This window comes from Prionailurus bengalensis, chromosome A2, assembly GCF_016509475.1.
Source record: "Prionailurus bengalensis isolate Pbe53 chromosome A2, Fcat_Pben_1.1_paternal_pri, whole genome shotgun sequence".
Taxonomy (NCBI): Eukaryota; Metazoa; Chordata; class Mammalia; order Carnivora; family Felidae; genus Prionailurus; species Prionailurus bengalensis.
This window is the reverse complement of record NC_057348.1, coordinates 155,684,134-155,706,821: the sequence shown is the minus strand read 5'-3', so window position 1 is coordinate 155,706,821 and position 22,688 is coordinate 155,684,134. Positions and strand designations below refer to the sequence as shown.

Sequence of the window (22,688 nt, the reverse complement as noted above, 5' to 3'; positions counted from 1 at the left end):
CAGGACTTCAGCTATAGCTACATTTCTGGGCCATTCTCTTGTTTCAACCTCCTCTGTGAATGCATGTGATGCTTAGGCAGCTTCCCCGACAGCAGCAATTCTGATGTCTCATTCACCTGCCACACTGCCCACACAAGGTCTCAACAGAGCTCATTACAATGTTATCTCAACACTGAACATTAAGACACTGATGTTTCATAAGCCAAATTGCATCATATATCCATCCCTGAGCCAGACACAGGGAGCTCACTGATAAGTTTAGGTCAGACTGCACCCTAGGGGATGACTGTGACCTAACAGAGGAGGGGTGGAGAGGACCGTGGGAGGGCAGTTACAATGTCCGTTACTGAGATCATCCAGTCTAACTCTTTTTGTTTTATACATAAAGCCAATCTAAAAATCAAAGCTCATTGATTTCCCAAATTTATAGTTTGTCAATTCTAGGCTAAGAACTGAACCACAGTCTACTGAAACTGGATATCAATCTCCTCCAAAGAAGGACATGGACTGAGGAAGAAAAACTGTGATGCCAGAAGCATTAAGTGGTCGGCAAGTATGGTGAGGTTACAATAGTTTACCCAGGGAAACAGTAGAAACGAAGACCCAGAAACAGATTTCTGAATGAACTCCCCAGGAAGCTGGAATGGGTCTAAGATGAATAAATAAGTGAGGGGTAAATAGAAGCCAAATATGTAACATATACACATGAATTCAGAAAGGATCTTTGAAGTAATATATAAATAAAATTATGTACCCAAGAGGTGATCCCTCTCCTCCTGAGCTGAAGGTCAGACATGATTGAATCACAAGTTGGAGATAAGATGGGAAACCAGAGTGCAGAGAAGAGCCATCCACTTGATCAAACAGGGCAAGTATTCCTGTCCCTATTCTCCATTTACTATACTGAAATCTGTTGGTTGGTATCAGGGATCCATTTTACTGCAATGTACTTAAGCTACAGAGAAGGTCATGGAGCATTAGCTCCAGCCCATGTACGAGAGAATAAGGAACCAGAAAGGAAATGAGCAGTGGTTGGTGGGAATGTCAGGAGGGGAAGGTGGATGTGACACGTGAAATTCTTGGTAAACTAACTTAAAATAGTCTTTGGAACCAGTCATATGCAGAATTGGAGTTTAGGTGAAATTGACAGGATAATTAGAAACGTATTTGCACACTCCAAAAATTAGTCATGTGACAAACAGCCCAGTCTCGGTTAGACAAACAGATGATGATGAGATGTTGATTAGATGGATAGATCGGTAGATAGATAGATAGATAGATAGACAGACAGACAGACAGCTGAAGAGACAGACTTACCTTTTCCTTTTCAGATTGAGGAGTGAGATGAGATGGAGAGAAGGAAAACTCATACAAGGAAAACTCAAGTCCAGAAAATATAAAGAAGTAAAAATGCCCAATAATGGAAGAATTTATGACCTAATCAATAAGGAAAGGTTTATAATTAAAACATCCGACTCAGCCTAGAACAACTGCAGTGGAATGGAGACAGTAAGAGCTCTAGGTAAGAGGCAAGAAAAAAAACAAAGGACAGGAATCAGGGTAAGTTGTTAGGAAGATCTCAGTAAAAAGTTCAGTTGCAACTAGTTCAGCCGGCTGATGACAATAGACAGCCTGGCATATGATAAAGGTGAAAAGGATTGTTAGCAACTTGGAGTAGTAGGAATTAAATAGGCAAAAGGGTGAAACAGGTGGAAACTGTCAAAACTACTAACCGCTGCCAATCCCTATACTATTCCTCTGCATACAAAACGTTTCCCACATTATCTCTGATCCCCATAAGAGTCTTAAAAAAGAAAACTGTTTTAGTTTTCTGAATCTTTGGAAAAGTATGTGATTTAATCAACTGGGTGGCAATTTGAATTTTAGGAAATCCCAACATTTCACAGCATGGGAAAAACGAAAATGTATTTCACATTTCAGGCACAAATTTCTTGAAGAGTCAATATTTTATATGAAAATAGATAGGATTTAGTTTAAAATCAGTTTAATCTATCATGAACTAAAGAAAAATAATATGTAGAGAACACATTTTTGGAATGACAAGTGTTTTTTGAGTGTGCTTGTGGATGGAAGTGTGTGCTCATGAATTCACATGTCATATAGAAGGTTGTATTCAGGGGCATGTATGAAAACTCCAAGGCAAAATCCTCATGAATTCCACCACTTTGTACCCCTTTAAGAAAGTATGTGTGATTTTAAATAAAAAGCAGTAAACTGGAAGGAAAATGTCCTAGAAAAAAACCTCATCTATCATTTATGAATATGCATTACAGCTATAGTTCAAAATACACAAATCCTTATTCCAAATATTACAAAGACCTTTTGGTGGCCTCAGTAAACCTAGGCAAACTTGAATTCTATAGATCTTTTAAGTAACTAATGGAAACAAACTGCACCACCTGTACACACAAACATGCACACACATACACGCATACACATACCGAGGAGACACTTGGTCATTAGAAAAATTGCTAATCATCTGACCAACTTTTGGCAAATTACTGCTCAGCTATGTTGTTTTCACTTCGCCCAAATAAACTCTTGGTAGTTATTATCCCTCATTTCCACTCGTTTTTTGTGTTCTTAAGATATGGCAGGGAGTATTTTAACAGAAATATCTGAATTGGTAGAATCCCAAAAGCTTCCTGGGTGAACTCCACTTCTTGAGGCCAGCATTCATGTTTTCAGTGTTAGGAACATTAAAGAGATTAGAGTCAGGGTGCCTGGGTGGCTCAGTCGGTTGAGTGTCTGACTTCAGTTCAGGTCATAATCTCACAATTTGTGGGTTGGAGACCCACATAGGGCTTTGCGCTGGACAGCACAGAACCTGCTTTGGATTCTCTGTCTCCCTCTCTCTCTGTCCCTCCCCTGCTCTCTCTCACACATGCGCTCTCTCTCAAAAATAAATAACATTTAAAAAGAGATACTAGGAGTGCCTGGGTGGCTCAGTCAGTTAAGCATCTGACTTCAGCTCAGGTCATGATCTCGTGCTCCATGAGTTGGACCCCCAGGCTGGGTTCTGTGCTGACAGCTCGGAGCTTGCAGCCTGCTTCAGATCGTGTCTCGCTCTCTCTGTGCCATTCCCCCACTCATGCTCTCTCTGTCTCTCAAAAATGAATAAATGTTAAAAAAATAAAATAAAAAGAGAGACTAGAGTCATGCCAACACCCAGGAATCATCAATGATCTTTTTTGAAACTCCAATCAAGCCTAGATCCTAGGAAAGACTGGAACTGTGATACATAATGTGGTTGCCGTGGATCAGCTGGGAGGTAAGGGTATCAGTGGAGCTCTACATCAGCTTATTTTGTAGAAATAATGTTCTTGATCCATGGCACGTAGCTGTGTAGGTCAGTGAAGACAACAATGTATCCTGTTAGAATACATCCGGTTTCCCAAGACAAAATCCCTTGTAATTCACCGCCACATATGGCTGGTGCAGCTGTGACCACCTGCCAGATAGAGTACAGGAATGAGAACTTCCTTACCACCTGAGATTTCATACCTGAACAAAAATGAAAGCCACTATATTTGCCATGCAAAGGGGTCCAGGATATAAGAATCTAGTATGAAAGCTTCTTTCCAATGCACGAACTACCCTTATACCTCCCACTCATCCCTAGACAGATATTTCAAAGAACTATCTGGAAGACAGCTTTCCACTCCTCGAAAATCTATTTCTCTTGTCTCTATCACAGGGTGGAGAAGAGTGATCATTCTTTAGCCCCTTATTCTCTGAGCTCCTAGCCTACTGAAAAATCGAGATGGAGCCTTGATGAAGGAGGAGAGACACAGAGACTGAGTTCATGCACAAATGAGGTAAGAAGACTTACCTGGCAGTGATCCTGACTTCCTAGCGTGGGTCCCATACAGAACATGTCTTCAAGGAGTTTTTCACCCAGTATTTTTTTGCAGTTTACATTAAAGTTCAATTGAGCTGTGACACTTTGCAGCTTACTATGTGAATTTCCTAAGCACAAGAAATAAAGGAGACTTTCATTCCCGTTTGCCTTTTCATAAGTTATCCTACCTCCTTCTCCTTCAAGCCTTCTTCTCAGTAAGAATGGACTGCAGAAGAACTTATGGAACACACCATGGGTCAAACACATCCTCCTGCTCTGTTTATCATCTCTGAAAGATGATCAGCATCAAGGGATGGTTGGTGAGAAGATACTCCACATAGCAAACAAGATCAGAATCCAAGCTCTGTCATCACCAAGTTCATGATCTTGGATAATTAATTTCCCAAAGTCTTAGTTTCCTCTTTTATAAGGTGTTAATCCCAAGAAAACTTATCTACATGATATGTGATGATAACTGTATAATATCTATAGGATGCTTAGCGCTTGGTAGGTAATCAGCGATCAGCAAATGGTAGTCATTATCATTGTAACTGATAACAATATCATTCCTGTTAGGTCAAGGGAAAGTAGGATTTGTTACCAATTTGCAAATTAAGATCCAAAGAAGTTAAAGAATTTGTTCATAAACCTACAATGAATGGTAGAACCAATACTGAAACATAGATCCCTGAGTTCCAGTCCCTGCGGGGTGTGCCAATGGGATACACACATGTAACACCTTGATCTAGGAATCGATTCTCAAGGCCCAAAAGATCATCTCTTCTCCTGTAGAAAGCCAATACCACTCGTGCCATTTCTAGTTTTCCACACAGGCTTAGAAATCTGACACTAGGCCTCTAAGTTCCAATTCCTTCCCCTAATTCCTCAGAGATCTTGAAGATGTGAATATATCCAAGAACTATCTCTTCTTTTTGATAGTCACTCACCAATAAAGTCTTTAGTCTGTAACCAGGTGTGAATCAAGCAATCTTTAACTGCATTCTTGAGAGTAGGCAACTGAAACATATTGGTGGAGAAGAAAGTGAAAGGTACAGACAACTTTATCAGCATGAGGTCATTTCTAGGAGAGGTGGCAGTGAAGTTTGGGTGAACAATGATCTTCTCATAAGGTAAAATCTCCCCATGAAAGTCTCGAAGATTTGCGGAACTATCATGAAAGATGACCCAAAGATCTCTGGAAAATGAAAAAGAAAAAAAAAAGGATTGACACTCACAGGTCACAAGGCTAATCACCGCCCCCCCCCCACACACACACACAATTTCCTTCTATAGTAACCCATTTAATCTTTTCCTCTCATGTTTGCCCATTTGATCTTTTTTTTTAAATTTTTTAATGTTTATTTATTTTTGAGAGAGAGAGGGCACGAGCAGGGGAGGGGCAGAGAGAGAAGGAGACACAGAATCCAAAACAGGCTCCAGGCTCTGAGCTATCGGCACAGAGGCTGACACAGGGCTCGAACCCACAAACCATGAGATCACAACCTGAGCCAAAGTCAGATGCTCAAATGACTGAGCCACCCAGTGCCCCTGTCCATTTGATCTTTTATATGTAGGTGCCACATGGGGTCATGCAGGTGATGCACTATACAAGTCAATGGGTTACCATTCACATAGACTATAATGCGGATGGTGCCTCCAGGAGTTAAGCAGTGCAATGGCTTGGGCTCTAAGCATAATTCTCGAGAGAAGCTCCAATTCAAGACCTAGAAACAGCGGAAAGAAGCATGCAAATGGATAGTCAAGGCTTTTATGAAAGTAGTAGGTTCTGTTAGGGAGGCTTCTTTGGGAGTTGGGGGAAACAGGAAATGTGAAATTGTAAAGAGGAAATGAGTAACAGCTTCGAGAGGTTAAATATTTTAAAGGTATGGAGGATCACCTGAACATACTATGCTTTACTCTTGTCTATCAAAACTGCTGGATTAACAGGGTCTTCTGGTAGATCTTTGGGAAAACAGTAGTCAAAGATCCTGGTTTTCCACTGAGATCCAGTTGAGATCCACTCTCACTAACATGGCTCAAAACCCTAAATTCAGGGGCACCTGGGTGGCTCAGTCGGTTAAGCGTCTGACTTTGGCTCAGGTCATGATCTCACAGCTTGTGAGTTTGAGCCCCGCGTTGGGCTCTGTGCTGACAGCTCGGAGCCTGGAGACTGCTTTGGATTCTGTGTCTCCCTCTCTTTTCCCCTCCCCTGCTTGTGCTCTCTGTCTCTCATAAATGAATAAATGTTAAAAAAAATTTTTAACCCGAAATTCAGAACAGGGCACTCCTGTGAGGCCCCTGAGTCTGTCACGCAGGGATTTCTCTAGCGACAACAGTGAGATAAGTACCACACTGGTACTGAGCATCAATTTTTGTTGTTGTTGAGCTCCCAAATGCTAAGTTTATATTGTCTCCTAACAACAGTACCATTTGTCTCTCAGTCTGTCTTTGTCGCCTTATGGACAGTTATCAGACAAAGTCTAAAGAGAGAGGACAGAAATAGGCCTGATAAATTCATCCTTCAGTCAATCCCAAGGACTGACAAGTTTAAAAGATCTCATCAGAGCAGCATCCTTTAGACAAATTTTGCTTTCGCTCGCTTTTACAAGATATTATACATTATAAGGACTTTCCTTAGTTTTGTTGTGTTCCTGAGAACTACCACACTTAGTTTCATCTGCTTGGAGTGAAGGATTCTGCTAGGTGCTTAGATGGGGATGACTGGTCTTTGGCCAGGGTATCGTAACTGACTGTTATACTTCTCATTGGATCATCTTAGTCTATTTGGTTCTTTGTACCAAACACATGCTCCCTTTGTGTTTAAATTCATGTGATAGCTCTCCAGTTGGCATAATTCCCCAAGGACAATAAGAAAGTACAGTCGCCCCTCAGAGGAACTTTTGACAAGAGCAAGGTTGTCCATTTGACAGATACATTAGAACAAAAAGGAAAGAAGCCTTCATGATAAGATTCTTTCTCTTTTATCTTTCTAACACTTTCTTTTTTTTTTTCAAGGTTTATTTATTTATTTATTTATTTATTTATTGGGACCAAGAGAGACAGCATGAATGGGGGAGGGGCAGAGAGAGAGGGAGACACAGAATCGGAAACAGGCTCCAGGCTCCGAGCCATCAGCCCAGAGCCTGACGCGGGGCTCGAACTCACAGACCGCGAGATCGTGACCTGGCTGAAGTCGTACGCTTAACCGACTGCGCCACCCAGGCGCCCCTCTTTTATCTTTCTAAATGAGAGATCACTTAATGACCCTCGTCCCTCCATTTCCATACCTTGGGAATTAATGAGTACTGGTGTTTTAATTATACAACTTAAATTATACAACTTCTACAGCTGAACCTGGGTGGTTCAGTCAGGCGTCCAATTCTTGATTTTGGCTCAGTGCATGATCTCACGGTTCATGGGTTCAAGCCCCACATCAGGCTCCACGCTGACAGTGCGGAGCCTGCTTGGGTTTCTCTCTCTCTCCCTCTCTCTCTCTCTGCCCCTCCCATGCATGTGCTCTCTCTCTCTCTCTCTCAAAATAAAGAAACAAACTTGTTTAAATCAGTTTTAGCAACTCTCTTGTGTGTCTTGTGTGTCAAATTGGCTTTTTCTGTTTCTAAGATTACTCTCCTTTCTTGCTGAAGGAAAGTCATTCATGTTTATAGTGTTGATTTAATAACTAAAACCAGTGCCCTCTAATATTTTATCCTTCCTCTATTTCTCTTTTTTCCTTCTGTTAAGAAATTTTGTGACTTATCATAAAATATATTTATAAGTAATTGCAGAAGTTTATATTTTAAAGAATTTATGATAAATAGATGATTCAGGCAAAATATAGTGAGTGCATTTCAGTTTAAGGCAGCTCTATGACATGTAAAACTAAACTATGGTGGAAAAACAAGAGAATAGTGGTTGCCTCTGAGGGCTATGGATGGACCATAATGAAGAAGGGGTATAAGGAAGGCATTCGGATATTGTTTAACTTTGAATTCTGTTACATTAAATTTCCATATTAAAATTTATAAAGCAATGACTAAAAGAATAGGACATGTGTATATTCGACAACAAAAATGAAAGAAGAATTAAAAGGTATCTAAAATATTAATCAAGTAAAAGGGCAAAAGCATTTTCACACAAATATAAAGAGTAGAAATTCAAAATAGGTAGAAAAAATCTGAGTATAATAATAATCAAAATAAATACAAATGGCCTAAACTCATCAGTTAAAAGACAGAAATTACAAACTGTATTTTTAGAAATCCTGCTATATGTAAATTGAGAGATGTGCTTAAATAAAAAAGATACAGAAAGGCAGAAAAGTAAAGATGTAAAATGATATACCAGGACAATACTAACCAATCAAACAACCAACCAGGATTGGCATGTTAATATCTGATAAATAGGCTCTAAGACAAACAATATTATATATATGAGAGAAAGTAATGACATACAGTAATAGCCTTGATTTATTGGGAATGTACACAAAGTACCTACATTATAAATGTACCTAAATTTACATATATTTAATAAAATACCCTAAAAAACATTTTTTTAAAAAGTAATAAGGTTATAGGACTATTTTGCTCAATCTACTAATACAGAAGAATATTTCAACTTAAATCTCTCAATTATTGATTTATTAAGCAAAAAATAAAAATAAAAATAGTAAGGATACCAAAGACTTAAACTACACAATTGAAGTTTGATATATAGAGAGACTTCTACCCTAAAATTAGAGAGTATACATTCTTTCATAACATGGGGGGTTGCAAAAATTGACTTGATACTGGTCTGAAAAGCAAGTCCCAATTCTTTTCAAAGAATTAGTATCACATAGATCACACTCTTTGACCACAAAAACAATTAAACTAGAACCCAAAGAATTTTTTTTAATTTGGAAAGTTATCCCTCAAAATTTACCCCTCCATATTCTAAACTTATGAATGAAAGATTTAATCATGAGGAAATTTTTAAAAATTATTTAGAATTAAAATAATAATGAAAATGTCCCTTTTCAAAGATGGCAAATAGAAAATCCACAGGAACATATATATAAATTACTAGAAACAGTAGGAGAATATAACAAAGCAACAAGCCATTAGATCAATTTATGAACACCAATTACATTTCCATCATCACTAACAAGTAGAAAATATAATTTTCTGAAAGTACATCAATTAAAATATAATAGCAAAATATAAAGCACTTTAAGAATAAATTTAATAAGATATGTGCAAGACATGTATTCAGATAAAATAAATTTCTTGAAACGCATTAAAGGGAAAGCTAAATAAGTGGAGAGATATGTCAGATCCATGGCTGGGAATAATCAATATCAGAAAAATATCAATTCTCCCCAGCTGATACAAAGAGCTAAAGCAATTCCAAATAAATCACAACAGAGTTTTTCATAAAGCTTGAAAAGTTATTTAAAAGAATACCTAAGTGTTCCTGATAAATAAAAACATGGTTGGCCTACCCTATCAGACATCACGAATTATAATAAAGTCATAATTTTTAAGACACTGTGGAATTGGTCTATAATAAATAACCCAAAGGAGCAGTACAGAGACAGAGAGACCCAAAACAGACCCATGCAAAAATAAAGAATTTTGATAGATGTCAGAAGTGGTGTTGCAGGTTGTTGGAGAAAGAAGAGACCATTAGATAAATGAAATGTGGATATTTAGCTTACTATGTTAAAAACAACAAAACTGGATCCCTACTTCACAGCATTCACAAAAATCAGTTCCAAATGATATAAATACTTAAATATAAAATCAAGTCTTTAGAATCTCTAGAAATAACCTTAAAGAAATATCTTTCTGATCTTGATGTCATAAAGAATATTTTCAACCAATCACAATACCCAACAACCACAAATAAAGATTGATAATTTAAGTGTTAAATCATATTATAGTCAAATGAAGAGCTCTTATTAATCAAAATACACCATTAAAGAGAAGATCAAGCCACAAAGAAGATATTTTCAACATACGTAATTGACAAAAGAGTTCTATCTAGGGCATTTATAGAAGTTCTACAAAGCAATTTTTTTTGAAAAGTCACAAAATGTTCAAAAAACATGAAAGAATATTTCCCAGAAGAAATATTAATAGCAGAAGGAAGAGGATGGAGAAGGACAAGGAGGAGGAGAAAAAAATAAGCCAATCATCGCTACTAATAAAGATAATAAAATTATGAGCATAACAAGAAATTTAACACAATCATAAAAATAATAAAAAAGTTGGACAATACTCAATGCTGGAAAATGCTTATAAATCGCTGGAGGATGTGTAAAGTGAACATTAGCATCCTCTATGACATCCAGGAGATGTTGTTGCAGATACACCGATATGTATGTATGTATATGTGTATATATATACATCTATATGTGTGTGTACTGCAGATATACACATGAAAATACCTTCCAAGGTACATGGTACAACTATGATTACAGTAACCATTCACAATAGCAGAAACCTAGAAATAACTCAAATGTCTACCAAGAAAAGAATGAACAAATTGTGATAGTCACATTTAAATATTATACTGTAATGAAAAATGAAATATAATCATATCCCTAACATTTTGGATGAATCTTAAAAACATTAAGAATGATTTGCAAGGTCAGGGTGCCTGGGTGGCTCAGTCAGTGGAGCATCGACTCTTGATTTCTGCTCAGGTCATGATCTCACAGTTGGGGAGTTCAAGCCCCGCAACGGGCTCTGTGCTGACAGTGCAGAGCCTGCTTGGGATTCTGTCTCCCTCTCTCTCTGCCCCTCCCCTGATCACTCTTTATCTCTCTCTCTCAAAAATAAATAAATAAGTATTTTTTTAAGAAAAGAGTGACTTGCAAGGTTATTTTTACCTATACGTAAGGTATCATATTACACCGTATTACTTTTCCTTTTGGGACATGTCAAACATAAGAATGTGGAAAATTCCTGAGTCAAGTTGTATCTGAGTAGCTGAACTCCCTTTTACCATGATAGTCCTAGAATTTCTTGACCACAAAGTTTTTAGAATTCCCACAAGAAGTGCGGAGGCCCAGCCTCGGAGCCTGGGAACAGAGTGGATGGATCCCCATCACTTACGGTAAGAAACAGTGTGCAGCCGTCAACACCCACTGAGGGGCAATCAGAGTCCCCACACAGGACCGATAACTGGAATTCAGGTAAAATAAGTAGAGAAGGTGATTTAACCCTTCTATGTCTTCACTAACAAATGAAACACCACCTGGAAGACAGAGAGAAGAGAATCAAGGGATATAAACTGGCTGACTAAAGAGAACTCAAGGTGCTTATAGAGATTTCAGAATGCTGGTATCAGTTAATATAAATATTTACCACTTATTAATCACTTAGCCCCTACTCTATGGTACTAGAGAACTATAGTGTACAAAACACTGTATTAAAGTACTTGGTGTACTTTTTAATTTTTTTTTATTTTTCACAGGAAAAAAAACTATAGGGTGTATAAATTTTATATTATCTCACAGATTAAGAATTTATTGAAGAGAGTGTCTTTTCCACATTGAATATTCTAGTCTTCTTTGTCATAGATTAATTGACCATATAATCATGGGTTTATTTCTGGGCTCTCTCTTCTGTTCCAGTGATCTATGTGTTTTTGTGACAGTACCATACTGTTTTACTATACAGCTTTGTAGTACGACTTGAAACCTGGAATTGCGAGGTCTCCAGCTTTGTTGTTCTTTCTCAAGATAGACAATATAATGGAATATTAGGCAGCCATAAAAAAGGATGTGATAGTGCCATTTGCAATGATATGAATAGACCTAGAGGGTATTATGCAAAGTGAAATATGTCAGACTGAGAAAGACAAATACGACATACGTGGAATCTAAAAAAATCTGATAAATAAACAAACAAAAAAGAGAAATAGGCCTATAAATACAGAGAACAAACTGATGGTTAACAGAGGGCAGGGGGATGAGGGAATGGAAAAAAATGGGCACAAGTTTCTATAGAATAAATAAGTCATGGGAATATAGTCCATGATATTCTAAAAGCTAGTATGGTGCCAGATGGTAACTATAATTATGGTGAGCATAGTATAATGTATAAACTCGTGGAATTACTGAATCACTATGCTGTAGACCTGTAATGTTGCGTGTCAACTGTATTCAATTTTTTTATTTAAATAAAATTAGCACACGAGGTCATACGACCAGTGAATGATGGTTGGTTCAAGGATTCAGACTTCAGTCCATGTGATTCCAAATCCCATTTATATGCACGTCTCTTCTACAGGACCTCCCTGCCTCTCCTCACCCAGTTTGCTGCTTTCCAGAGTGACTTAGCTCATTTCTAACCTTCCAAAGGCTTAAGGATTCTTGGCTGTATCCACAGTCAAGCAATGCAGCCTTTCCTATAGCTCCCTGATTTTTCCTACTGGTTGACTACAGGGACACTCTGAGACCAGTCATCATAACTCCTGCAGGAAAAAAAAAATAAGTAATTAAAAATAAAACTTTAATTCTGGCAAAAGAATATAGGGAGAGATACTCTATACAGACACTGAAGTATAGTACACTACTTATCCTCTGGAAACAGATGCCTTAATTCAAATTCGGGCTGTATCCTTAGTAGTATGGACTTGAACAAATTATGTAGATCCCTATGTTAATTTCCTTACTTGTACACTGAGATCATAACAACTTCTTTCCTAGGGTTTCTGTGAGAAATAAATGTGGTAATATATGTAAATTGTTTGGAAGAATGTTTCATGTATAATGTGTGTTCAGTAAATGTTATTTCTTACTAATTCAGCTTCAAGTATATTTTAATGTTGAGAAAGTGCAAAACAATGTTCAAAACGAGACAAAGACAAAGCCCTTTCATGATCCCCAAAATGACTAAACATCAGCTATTAACTGATACGTCTTTTCTTTGCATTATTGCTATTATCAGTGACAGCTCTATTTTAATCCTCCACTTCCTTAAAAAAACCTTTTGAGAAACCCAATTCTGAACTGATCCCATTTCTCTAAATCCATCTTCAAAATTATCCAGCATAAGCTCAAACCCTGTAAGATGCCCCTCCCATCTGGGGTACTTCTGAGGTTCTCTGGAGTGTGTTCTTCCCACTGCATAAAGAAAAAAAAAAACCTCACTATTCTCATTATTGCTGTGTTCTTGGTGCCATTTGGTTGATGGGTACAACAAAGGCAGATTAAATCGTGCTTTCTCCAGTTTAGGAACAGCAGGAAAATAGAAAACTATTTTTAAGTTTTTATTTTAATTCCAGTTAGTTAATATACAGTGCTGTCAGTTCTGAGTGTACAATATAGTAATTTAACACTTCCATACAACACCCAGCGCCCATCACAACAAGTGCACTCCTTAATCCTTATCAACTATTTCATCCATCCCCCTGCCCACCTCTCTTCCAGTAACCATCAGTTTGTTCTCTATAGTTAAGAGTCTGTTTCTTGGTTTGCCTCTCTTTTTTCCTCTTTGCTTGTTTGCTTTGTTTTTTAAATACCACACATGAGTGAAATCATGGTATTTGTCTTTCTCTAACTTATTTCATTTGGCATAATACTCTCTAGCTCTATCAACATCATTGCATATGGCAAGATTTCATTCTTTTTTATGGCTGAGTAATATTCCATTGTGAATATATATCACATCTTCTTTATCCATTTATCGGTCAATGAATACTTGGATTGCTTCCATAGTTTAGCTATGGTAGATAATGCTTCTATAAACATTGGGGTGCATGTATTCCTTTCAACTAGCGGATGTGCTAGGTCACAGGGTAGTTCTGTTTTTAACTTTTTGAGGAACCTCCATACTGGTTTCCACACTGACTGTACCAGTTTGCATTCCCACCAGCAGTATAAGAGAGTTATTTTTTTCCCACATCCTCACCCAACACTTGTTTATTTTGTTTTTGATTTTAGCCATTCTGACACATGTGAGGTGATCTCATTGTGGTTTTGAGTTGCACTTCTCTGATGAGTGATGTTGAGCATCTCTTCATGTATCTGTTGGCCATCTGTATGTCTTCTTCTGACAAATGTCTACTTATGTCTTCTGCCCATTTTTTAATTGGATTATTCATTTGGGGGGGGTACTAAGTTTTATAAGTTCTTTATATATTTTGGGTACTAACCCTTTATCAGGTATGTCATTTGCAAATATTTTCTCCCATTCAGTAGACTGCCTTTTACTTTTGTTGATTATTTCCTTCACTGTGCAGATGCTTTTTATTTTATGACGCCCCTATAGTTTATGTTTACTTTTGTTTCCCTTGCCTCAGGGGACATATCTAGAAAAAAGTTGCTATTGCCAATGTCAAAGACCATTTTTATGGCTTCAGGTCTCACATTTAGGTCTTTAATCCATTTTGAATGGTTTTTTCTTCAAGATTGCTTTGGCTGTTCAGGTCTTTTGTGGGATTTTAGGATTCTTTGTTCAAGTTCTATGAGAAATGCTATTGATATTTTGATAAGGATTGCAATAAATGCGTAGATTGCTTTGGGTAGTATAGACATTTTAATAATATTTTTCTTCCAATCCATGAGCATGGAATGTCTGTTTCTTTGTGTCATCTTCAATTTCTTTCATCAGTGTTTTATAGTTTTCAGAGTACAGGTCTTTCACCTCTTTGGTTTGGTTTATCTTAGGTATCTTAAGGGTTTTGGTGCAGTTGTAAATGGGACTGATTCCTTAATTTCTCTTTCTGCTGCCTCATTACTGGTATATAGAAATGCAACATATTTCTAAATGTTGATTCCTATTTCAGTTTTGGTAGTTTATATGTTTCTAGGAATTTATCCATTTCTTCTAGGTTATCCAATTTTTTTGCATAGTTTTTCATAATATGCTCTTACAATTGTTTGTATTTCTGTGATGCTGGTTGTTATTTCTCCTCTCTCATTTTTTATTTTATTAATTATCAATTTTATTAATTTTTTCAAAGAACCAACTCCTGGTTTCATTCATCTGTTCTATTTTTGTTTTGTTTTTTAGCTTCTACATCCTTTATTTCTGCTCTAATCTTTGTAATTTCCTTCCTTCTGCTGGCTTTAGGCTTTGTTTGTTGTTCTTCTTCTAGCTCCTTTAGGTGTAAGGTTAGGTTGTTTATTTGAGATTTCTTTTGCTTCTTGACGTAGACCTGTATGACTACATATTTCCCTCTTAGGACTGCTTTTGCTGTATCCCAATGTTTTGGACTGTTGTGTTTTCATTTTTATGTGTTTCCATATATTTTTAAAATTTCTTCTTTGATTCCCTGGTTCAGTTTTAGTAGCATGTAGTTTAACTTCCATGCATTTGTAGTCTTCACAAATTTTCTTGTGGTTGAATTCTAGGTTCATAATGTTGTGGTCAAAAAAAGGTGTACCATATGATTTCAATCTTTTTAGTATTTATTGAGGCCTGTTTTATGACCTAACTTGAGACCTATTCTGGAGAATTTTCCATGTGCACTTGAAAAGAATGTGTATTCTGCTGGTTTAGGATGGAATATTCTGAATATATGTTATATCCATCTGGTCCAGTGTCATTCAAAGCCACTGTTTTCTTGTCTATTTTCTGTTTAGATGCTCTATCCATTGATGTAAGTGGGGTGTTAAAGTCCCCTACTATTATTGTGTTATTATCAATCAGTTCCTTTATGCTTGTTATTAACTTTTACATATTTGGGTGTTTTCATGTTGGAGGCATAAATATTTATAATTATTAGATCTTGTTGGATTGTCCCCTTTACTATTATATAGTACCCTTCTTTTATCTTGTAACAGTCTTTGTTTTAAAGTTTAGCTGGTCTGATATAAATATTGCTACTCCGTGCTTTCTTTTGACCTCCATTTACATGATAAATGTTTCTCTACCCCCTTACTTTCGATCTGTAGGTGTTTTCAGGTATAAAATGAGTTTCTTATAGGCAGTATATAGTTGGGTTTTTTTAATATTTATTTGTTTTTGAGAGAGAGAGTGACAGAGTGCGAGTTGGGGAGGGGCAGAGAGAGAGGGAGACACAGAATCTGAAGCAGGCTCCAGGCTCTGAGCTGTCAGCACACAGCCCAACGTGGGGCTTGAACTCATGAACCATGATATCATGACCTGAGCCAAAGTCAGACACTTAACCGACTGAGCCACCTAGGCACACCTAGTTGGGTCTGTTTTTAAATACATTCGTACACCTCTGTCTTTTGATTGGAGCATTTAGTCCACTTACATTCAAAGTAATTATTGATAGATATGTATTTACTGCCATTTTATTATTTGTTTTGTTATTGTTTCTGGAGATTTTCTCTGATTCTTTCTTGTCTTTGTCACTTTGTTCCAATTTGGGTTTCTCTTGCTTTGTCAATTTATGTTTCTGGGTCCTAGGGTTTTCACCTATAGACGATAAGTAGTGAAGGAACAATGATGTGTAAAATATCCCCCACTATCTGGGACAGTGTCTGGCACATGGTAGGAACTCAAAATGTATGAGTGATTGGAGTAAAATTCACCTTGTATGCAGGGATCCACTGGGAGGCTCTGAAATTAATGAAATGGTTTTCTGAATCCATAAGTGAAGCAACCATCATCAGAAGACTAAGACCTAATGTTATGTATATGTGTGTGTACTTTTTTCCCAAATTCATATATGCATGCATTTATTTAAAAAAATACTTCCTGAATATCTACTATGTGCCAGGAAACATATTTGATGTTAATATAAAAGGGTATTCAATAGAAGTAGACTTTGCCTTCATGAAATGAGGGAGGGAGACAATAAGCAAATAAACACATCAATAGATAGCTATAAGTTGGATGAGATAGAATGTTCCATGAGAAAGAATAAGAAGAGAGGGTAAACAAAGGATCTAATTTAGTTTGGGTGGGCAAAACAGTACTTGCTGGGTAAGTGACGGGTAATCTGAGACAGCAAAGATGAGAAAAACCAGCCATGGGAAGAGCAGAAGAAAGAGCTTTTCCAGAACTGCGTGTGCAAAGGCTCAAGGATGGGAAAGAACTGGGAAATGCTCAGGAGTCTGAAGAGAGCCAAAGAAATTGAAGCCTAGTGGGAGAGGAAAAGATTGGCCTAAGAGGAGCCTTGAGAGGAGGATTTTATTCTAAGTGTAATAAAAAATCTATTAAAGAATTTGAATGTACAGAAGTCATGTGATCCAATTATTTTTTAAAAAATCACTGGATTTAAAAAAAAAATCACTGGATTTTTATTAGAAATGGATTATAGAAACAGTCGCGCTTACTGAAGTGACCTGGCAAAAAGTGATGTGCCTTGCACTGAAGTGGCAGTGGGGGAGTTGGAGAAGAGCATCTAAGTGGGTGGATGGACATAAGACCTATTTCAAAAATAAAACTGACAGGAAATCCATTTAAACAGTATTCTGATAATAAGATACACATTGCTTTAACAAAGATTATCTACCTTCTCATTACATAAGTATTCAATCAATAATTATCATTAAAAGATTCAAAATAGGGGTGCCTGGGTGGCTCAATCAGTTGAGAACCTGACTCTTGATTTCAACTCAGGTCATGATCCCAGGGTTGTGGGATCAAGCCCTGTGTCAGGCTCCATGCTGAGAGTGGAGCCTACTTGCCTACTTGGGATTCTTTCTCTCTTTCTCTCTCTTTCCTTCTGCTCCTCTCCCCCACTTGCACTATAAGTAAGTAAGTAAGTAAATAAATAAATAAATAAATAAATAAATAAATAAATAAATAAATAAATTTTAAGACTAAAAGGGGTTCTCATGCTCAGAAAAGTTGAGAACCATTGACACAGAAAATCTTCACATTCCTTCACTCTAAGATATTCCAGTGTATAAATCTAAGTCTTATTTAATTCCCACAATCTATCCCTGACTCCAGACCTTCTCTGGTTGGCCTTTAAGAAGTATGCACTACACTAGCTCCTTCTTACCTACAGCAACAAGACAGAGCTCCTTCAAGCCACAGGGACTTCCAAGGAAAGCTGAGGAACACATTTTCTCCTAATATACCTGGCTGAGCCCCCAATTAAATATGGGTCATTTACTCTAAAACTTCTCAAATTTCTTTCCACCAAACCCCTGGTGCCCTAACTCACTCTTGACTGAGCTTTACAAAGTCACTGATTCTAAGAATGTGCTAGAAACTTACACATTGCCTCCTTTCCTTCCATTCCAATCGGTCCTTGCCTGTTTTACCTTCCCTCTCTACCTGAGTCAGATTCCTTTATTCATCATTTTAATGATATTCTTATTACTCTTCAGAACTCCCTTGTCCTAATGTCCTTGAGTCATACTTCAACTGGGCAAATCTTAACTCCGTATTCACGCAACATCTGCCTCCACTGCGTCTGCAGCTTTAACTTTCTTAACTTGCCACAGACATAGAACACATTAACTACCTCCTTCTCCTAGAAACAGCTCCTTTTATGGTGTATATTACACTTTTATTTTCTCCTGCCTCATAAGGTACTTTACTGGGCTCTCCTCTTCCAGCAGCCCCTAAAGCATTAGAGCTCACCTTTCCATTGATCCAAGAAGGAGTAGCCCCATTCCCCCCAGCTCTTCAGTTCCTCAACTGAAAGCCCCTGCACAACAAACACAACAAACAAAGATAGAAAGCCTCTGAATAATGGAAAGAAGTAAGGGGACTGCCTAAGGAACCTGGGGACTTAAGGAACAGCCTAACACCAACTTCCCTGGGTATACTCATCAAAATTAAAAACAATTGTTTTATAAAAGACCCTCTGAAGACAGTTTAAAGACAAGTTATAGACTTGGAAATATATGTGCAAACCTCCTAGCTGAGAAAAGACTTGTATCTGATCTATATACATACTCTCAGACTCAACAGTCTGATTAGAAAATAGGAAAAAGACAAGAAAAAACGCTTCACTAAAGAAAATATCCATGAGGTAATAAACAGGCATATGAAGAGATATTCAACATCCTCAGTCACAGGAAAAATAAACATTAAAATTTCAATGAGGTATTACTATGTATCTAACAGAACAGCTAGTATGAAAAATAGTGCAATTTGGTGACAACACCAAATGCTGGCATGGAGGTAGAGAAAATAGGTCACTTACACATTGTTGGTGAGAAACTAAAACGGTGAAGCCAACCTGAAAAACAATATGCTATAAAACTAAACATACAATTACCATATGGCAGAAACTGCACTCTTGGGCTTACATCCCAGACAAACAAAAACTTACTGTCAAACAAAAATGCAGCAGGTTTTTCTTAAAAGTTAAAACCTGAAAACAACCTAGATGTCCTTCAATGGATGAATGATTAAGCAAACCAGAGTACATCAATTCCACAGAATAATAGTAATAAAAAGAATTAATAGTTAATATACACTCATCTTGGACAAATCTCTAGGGGATTATGCTAAATGAAAAGAGCCAATCCTAAAATACAACATACTGTACGATTCCATTTGTATAATATTCTTGAAACAAGAAAATTACAGAAATGGATAACACGTTAGTAGTTGCCATGGGTTAGGGAAGGGGGGCGGTGTGGAGGAGGGAGAATGAAATGGTGTGTGGGTAGAAGGGCAATAGGAAGGAGGCTCTGCTGATGACTGTTCTGTGTCCTGAAAATGGTGGTGGATGCACAGACCTACACATGTGAAGTTGTACACACACACACACACACACACACACACACACACACACACAGGTAAAACCGGGGAAAGCTGAATAAACTCTGTGGATCATACCAATGTTACTGCCATGATTTGCTATCGTGCCATAGTTACACAAGATGTTACCATGGTGGAAACTACAGGAAGGACACGTGGGACGCCTCTGTACATTTCTTGCAACTTCCTATAAATGCATAATTATTTAAAAATAAAAATTTTAAACCAAGAAAGGCAACTGGAATTCTTCATAGTTCTGTCTTGTACACATTTCTTTTCTGTAAATTCTTTTCAAGTAATCTTTTTCACTCATTCCTATGAATTCAAATCCTTTCAAAATTCCCAAATTCCCAAATCTGTATCCCAGCTCAGACTCCTGTCGTGAGTTCCCGACCCTTGGATTCAGGTGGACATCTCCATTTGATATCTCAAAAGCACTTCGAACTCAGTAAGTCAAAAATGTAATTTGTCTTCTTCCCCAAATGCCTCCTTCTTTTCCAGTGTTCCCTATTTCAGTAAATTTTGCCACCATTCACCCAACCAGAAATCTGGATGACACCCTTTACTTTTTCCTACCCTTCATTCCTCACATTCAACTGATCACAACTTCTATCTCCTTGTTACCTCCGGAATCCTTTTACTTTCTTACATCCTCACTGCCACCACCCTAGTCTACTCTGTTGCCCTGAGAGTTGCAACAGTCTCTTAAATTTCTCCCCAGATCTTTCCCACCCACAACCCATATCTCTACTCAAATCCATTATCCTACTGAAGTCACATGAATATTTTACAATCATAAATGTGGTAATATAACTCTCATATTTAAAACTCTTTAAAGGATTCCTGTTATACTCAGGATCATTTCTAAAATTAAGGCTAAAAGACCCTCTACTAAATGATTCTTAATCTACTTCCTTCCTCTGTGCTCCAACCACACAGATGGGCTTTTAGTTAAACATGTCCCACCTCATGACCTTCACACTTACTGGCTCCTCTATCTAAAACGACCTACCCAGTCCCTACCCAATTAACTTGGTTAACTCCACTCAGTCTAACATAGGTATAGGAATCACGGCATGTCGTTAAAAGATACATATTTTGGGGGCGCCTGGGTGGCTCAGTCGGTCAAGCGTCCGACTTCGGCTCAGGTCATGATCTCACAGTCCGTGAGTTCGAGCCCCACGTCGGGCTCTGTGCTGACAGCTCAGAGCCTGGATCCTGCTTCAGATTCTGTGTCTCCCTCTCTCTCTGACCCTCCCCCATTCATGCTCTGTCTCTCTCTGTCTCAAAAATAAATAAACGTTAAAAAAAATTTAAAAAAAAAGATACATATTTTTCTCATGTTGCACATACAGAAACTGAGGTTCAGAGAGGTTAGGGTATCTGTCCCTAACTAGGTAAGAGAGCATAAATGCTTAATTACAGAGCCATACCAACTTCATTATGGGCATGTTATAATTACTCTGTGCCTTGGTTTCCTCATCAAAAAAACAAACAAACAATGACAGCAATAATACTTATGGCACAAAGTTGTTTTAAGAATTAAATGGGTTAGAGGCACCTGGGTGGCTCACTCGGCTCAGCAACTAACTCTTGATTTAGGCTCAGGTCATGATATCAGGGGTTCGTGGGTTTGAGCCCCCTGTGGGGCTCCTGGGATTCTCTCTCTCCCTTTCTCTCGGCCCCTCCCTGCCTCCTGTGCTCCCCTGCACAAGCATATGCACTAGCACTCTCTCTTTCTCTCTCAAAAATAAATAAATAAACTTAAAAAAAGAATTTAATGAGTTAACACATAAAGAGCAGTGTCTATTACATAAGCACTATATAGGTATATGTTTTTATGGTGGCGGCAGTGATGGTGATTATTATTATTATTATTATTATTATTATTATTATCATTGCACATTACATTTAAACCACAAAGGGCAAAAGTGATATTTTCCTTTTGAACCCTACAGCAGAATACCTGCTGCTTTGTTTCCTACGTGTTTTATAAGTTCCTATACACCCTTCCAGGCTCCTATCTCCACCTTCCTTTCTGGATTGCCTCCATGTTTTAGCCCAAGAACTTTATCATACATTGAGAGATTTGAATCCCAAAATAAAAAGTTTTACTTAGGTCCTACAAATGACTGAGACTGTATAGAAAAGGAGTAATGTATCCTCCCCCTCCCAAACTTGCATGCCCTTGACCCTCCAGCTCTCCTCCCCAACACAGCTCCATAGCCTCACCCCCAGACAGTGTCCTAATAGACGACAGCATCCTAATAATCGTGACAAAGAGATCCCTTCGGTAACTCACCAGTCACCATCAGCAAGGTTAACAGGATACGATTCATGCTGATGTCTGAATCCTGCGCTGAGGATATGGATGGAAACTAACAGGCACAAGACAGGGACAGAACTTATGTCCTGCTTGGGGATTCTGAACAGCAGGTGAAGAAGGTGCAGGCAGGAGATCTGAGGATACAGATTCTACAGAAGTCTATCATCTAGGGGCATCTCCTTCCACTCTGGACCCTCAGTGTGAAAGCAGGTTCATCAGTCGCAGCCGCCCACCTCTGTCAGTAGGCACGGAAACCTCAGTCTGACCAGGCCGGCCCTATGGGAAGATGAGCAGGGATCTGAGCTTTATCCACCTCATCTAGGGAAAAGAATTCCAAAGCAGGCGTCAAGCAGACTTCTGTGGAGTTCAAATTCATCCCAAGTTTCTCCCCTGGCCTCTCAGTTCTTTCCACTGGTCCCTTCCCCCACAATGTGTGACTAGCATCCTTCCTTCTACATGTCCCATTGACCCCTTTCCTTTCAAGGCCACTCTGATGAAGCAGAGCTGAGTCCCACCCTTCTGTGTGACATTGACCCCCTCCCCTCTATGCAGGTGATGCCCAGACCACCCCTCCTCAGAACTGCTTGACTTGCACAGGTCTTGTCTCACAACAACAAACACGATTTGAATAAAAGTTCCCAATCAATACTAACACAAGTGGTTCTTGTCAGATCTCTAAATCTGTTATTACACTGCCCTCCTGGCTGCAGCTCTCTCTCTCTCTCTCTCTCTCTCTCTCTCTCTCTCTCTCTCTCTCTCTCGCTGTCTCTCTCTCTCATTCTCTCCTTTCTCTGTAGCTGCCTTTTTCAAATTGATTTTTGGTGGCAGAATATAAGAAGAATACTACCTAAACAGAAAATCAGTCAGA

General features: G+C 38.1%; 1 protein-coding gene across 1 annotated transcript; it reads right to left on the bottom strand.

Annotated features, from left to right (window-relative positions):
• Nucleotides 1-3,177: 3,177 nt before the first annotated feature.
• LOC122488418 (serine protease 58-like) lies at nt 3,178-22,335 on the bottom strand. Its single transcript, XM_043589748.1, has 5 exons — nt 21,797-22,335; nt 10,960-11,101; nt 4,810-5,057; nt 3,854-3,990; nt 3,178-3,472 (listed from the first exon to the last, which is right to left on the bottom strand). Exons 1-5 carry the CDS (start codon nt 21,831-21,833, stop codon nt 3,323-3,325), a joined length of 714 nt encoding a protein of 237 aa, XP_043445683.1. The 5' UTR covers nt 21,834-22,335; the 3' UTR covers nt 3,178-3,322.
• Nucleotides 22,336-22,688: the final 353 nt, after the last annotated feature.

Bases quoted from the DNA above. Each gene is read 5' to 3' on its own strand.
- LOC122488418 (XM_043589748.1), bottom strand. From the start codon at position 21,833: ATGAATCGTATCCTGTTAACCTTGCTGATGGTGACTG. The intron at 5,058-10,959 runs GTAAGTGATGGG...TTCATTTTCCAG, and splicing joins GCTGCACACTGTTTCTTACC to AGATCTTTGGGTCATCTTTC. The intron at 3,473-3,853 runs GTAAGTCTTCTT...TCTATCTGGCAG, and splicing joins GAAGTCAGGATCACTGCCAG to GTGGTCACAGCTGCACCAGC.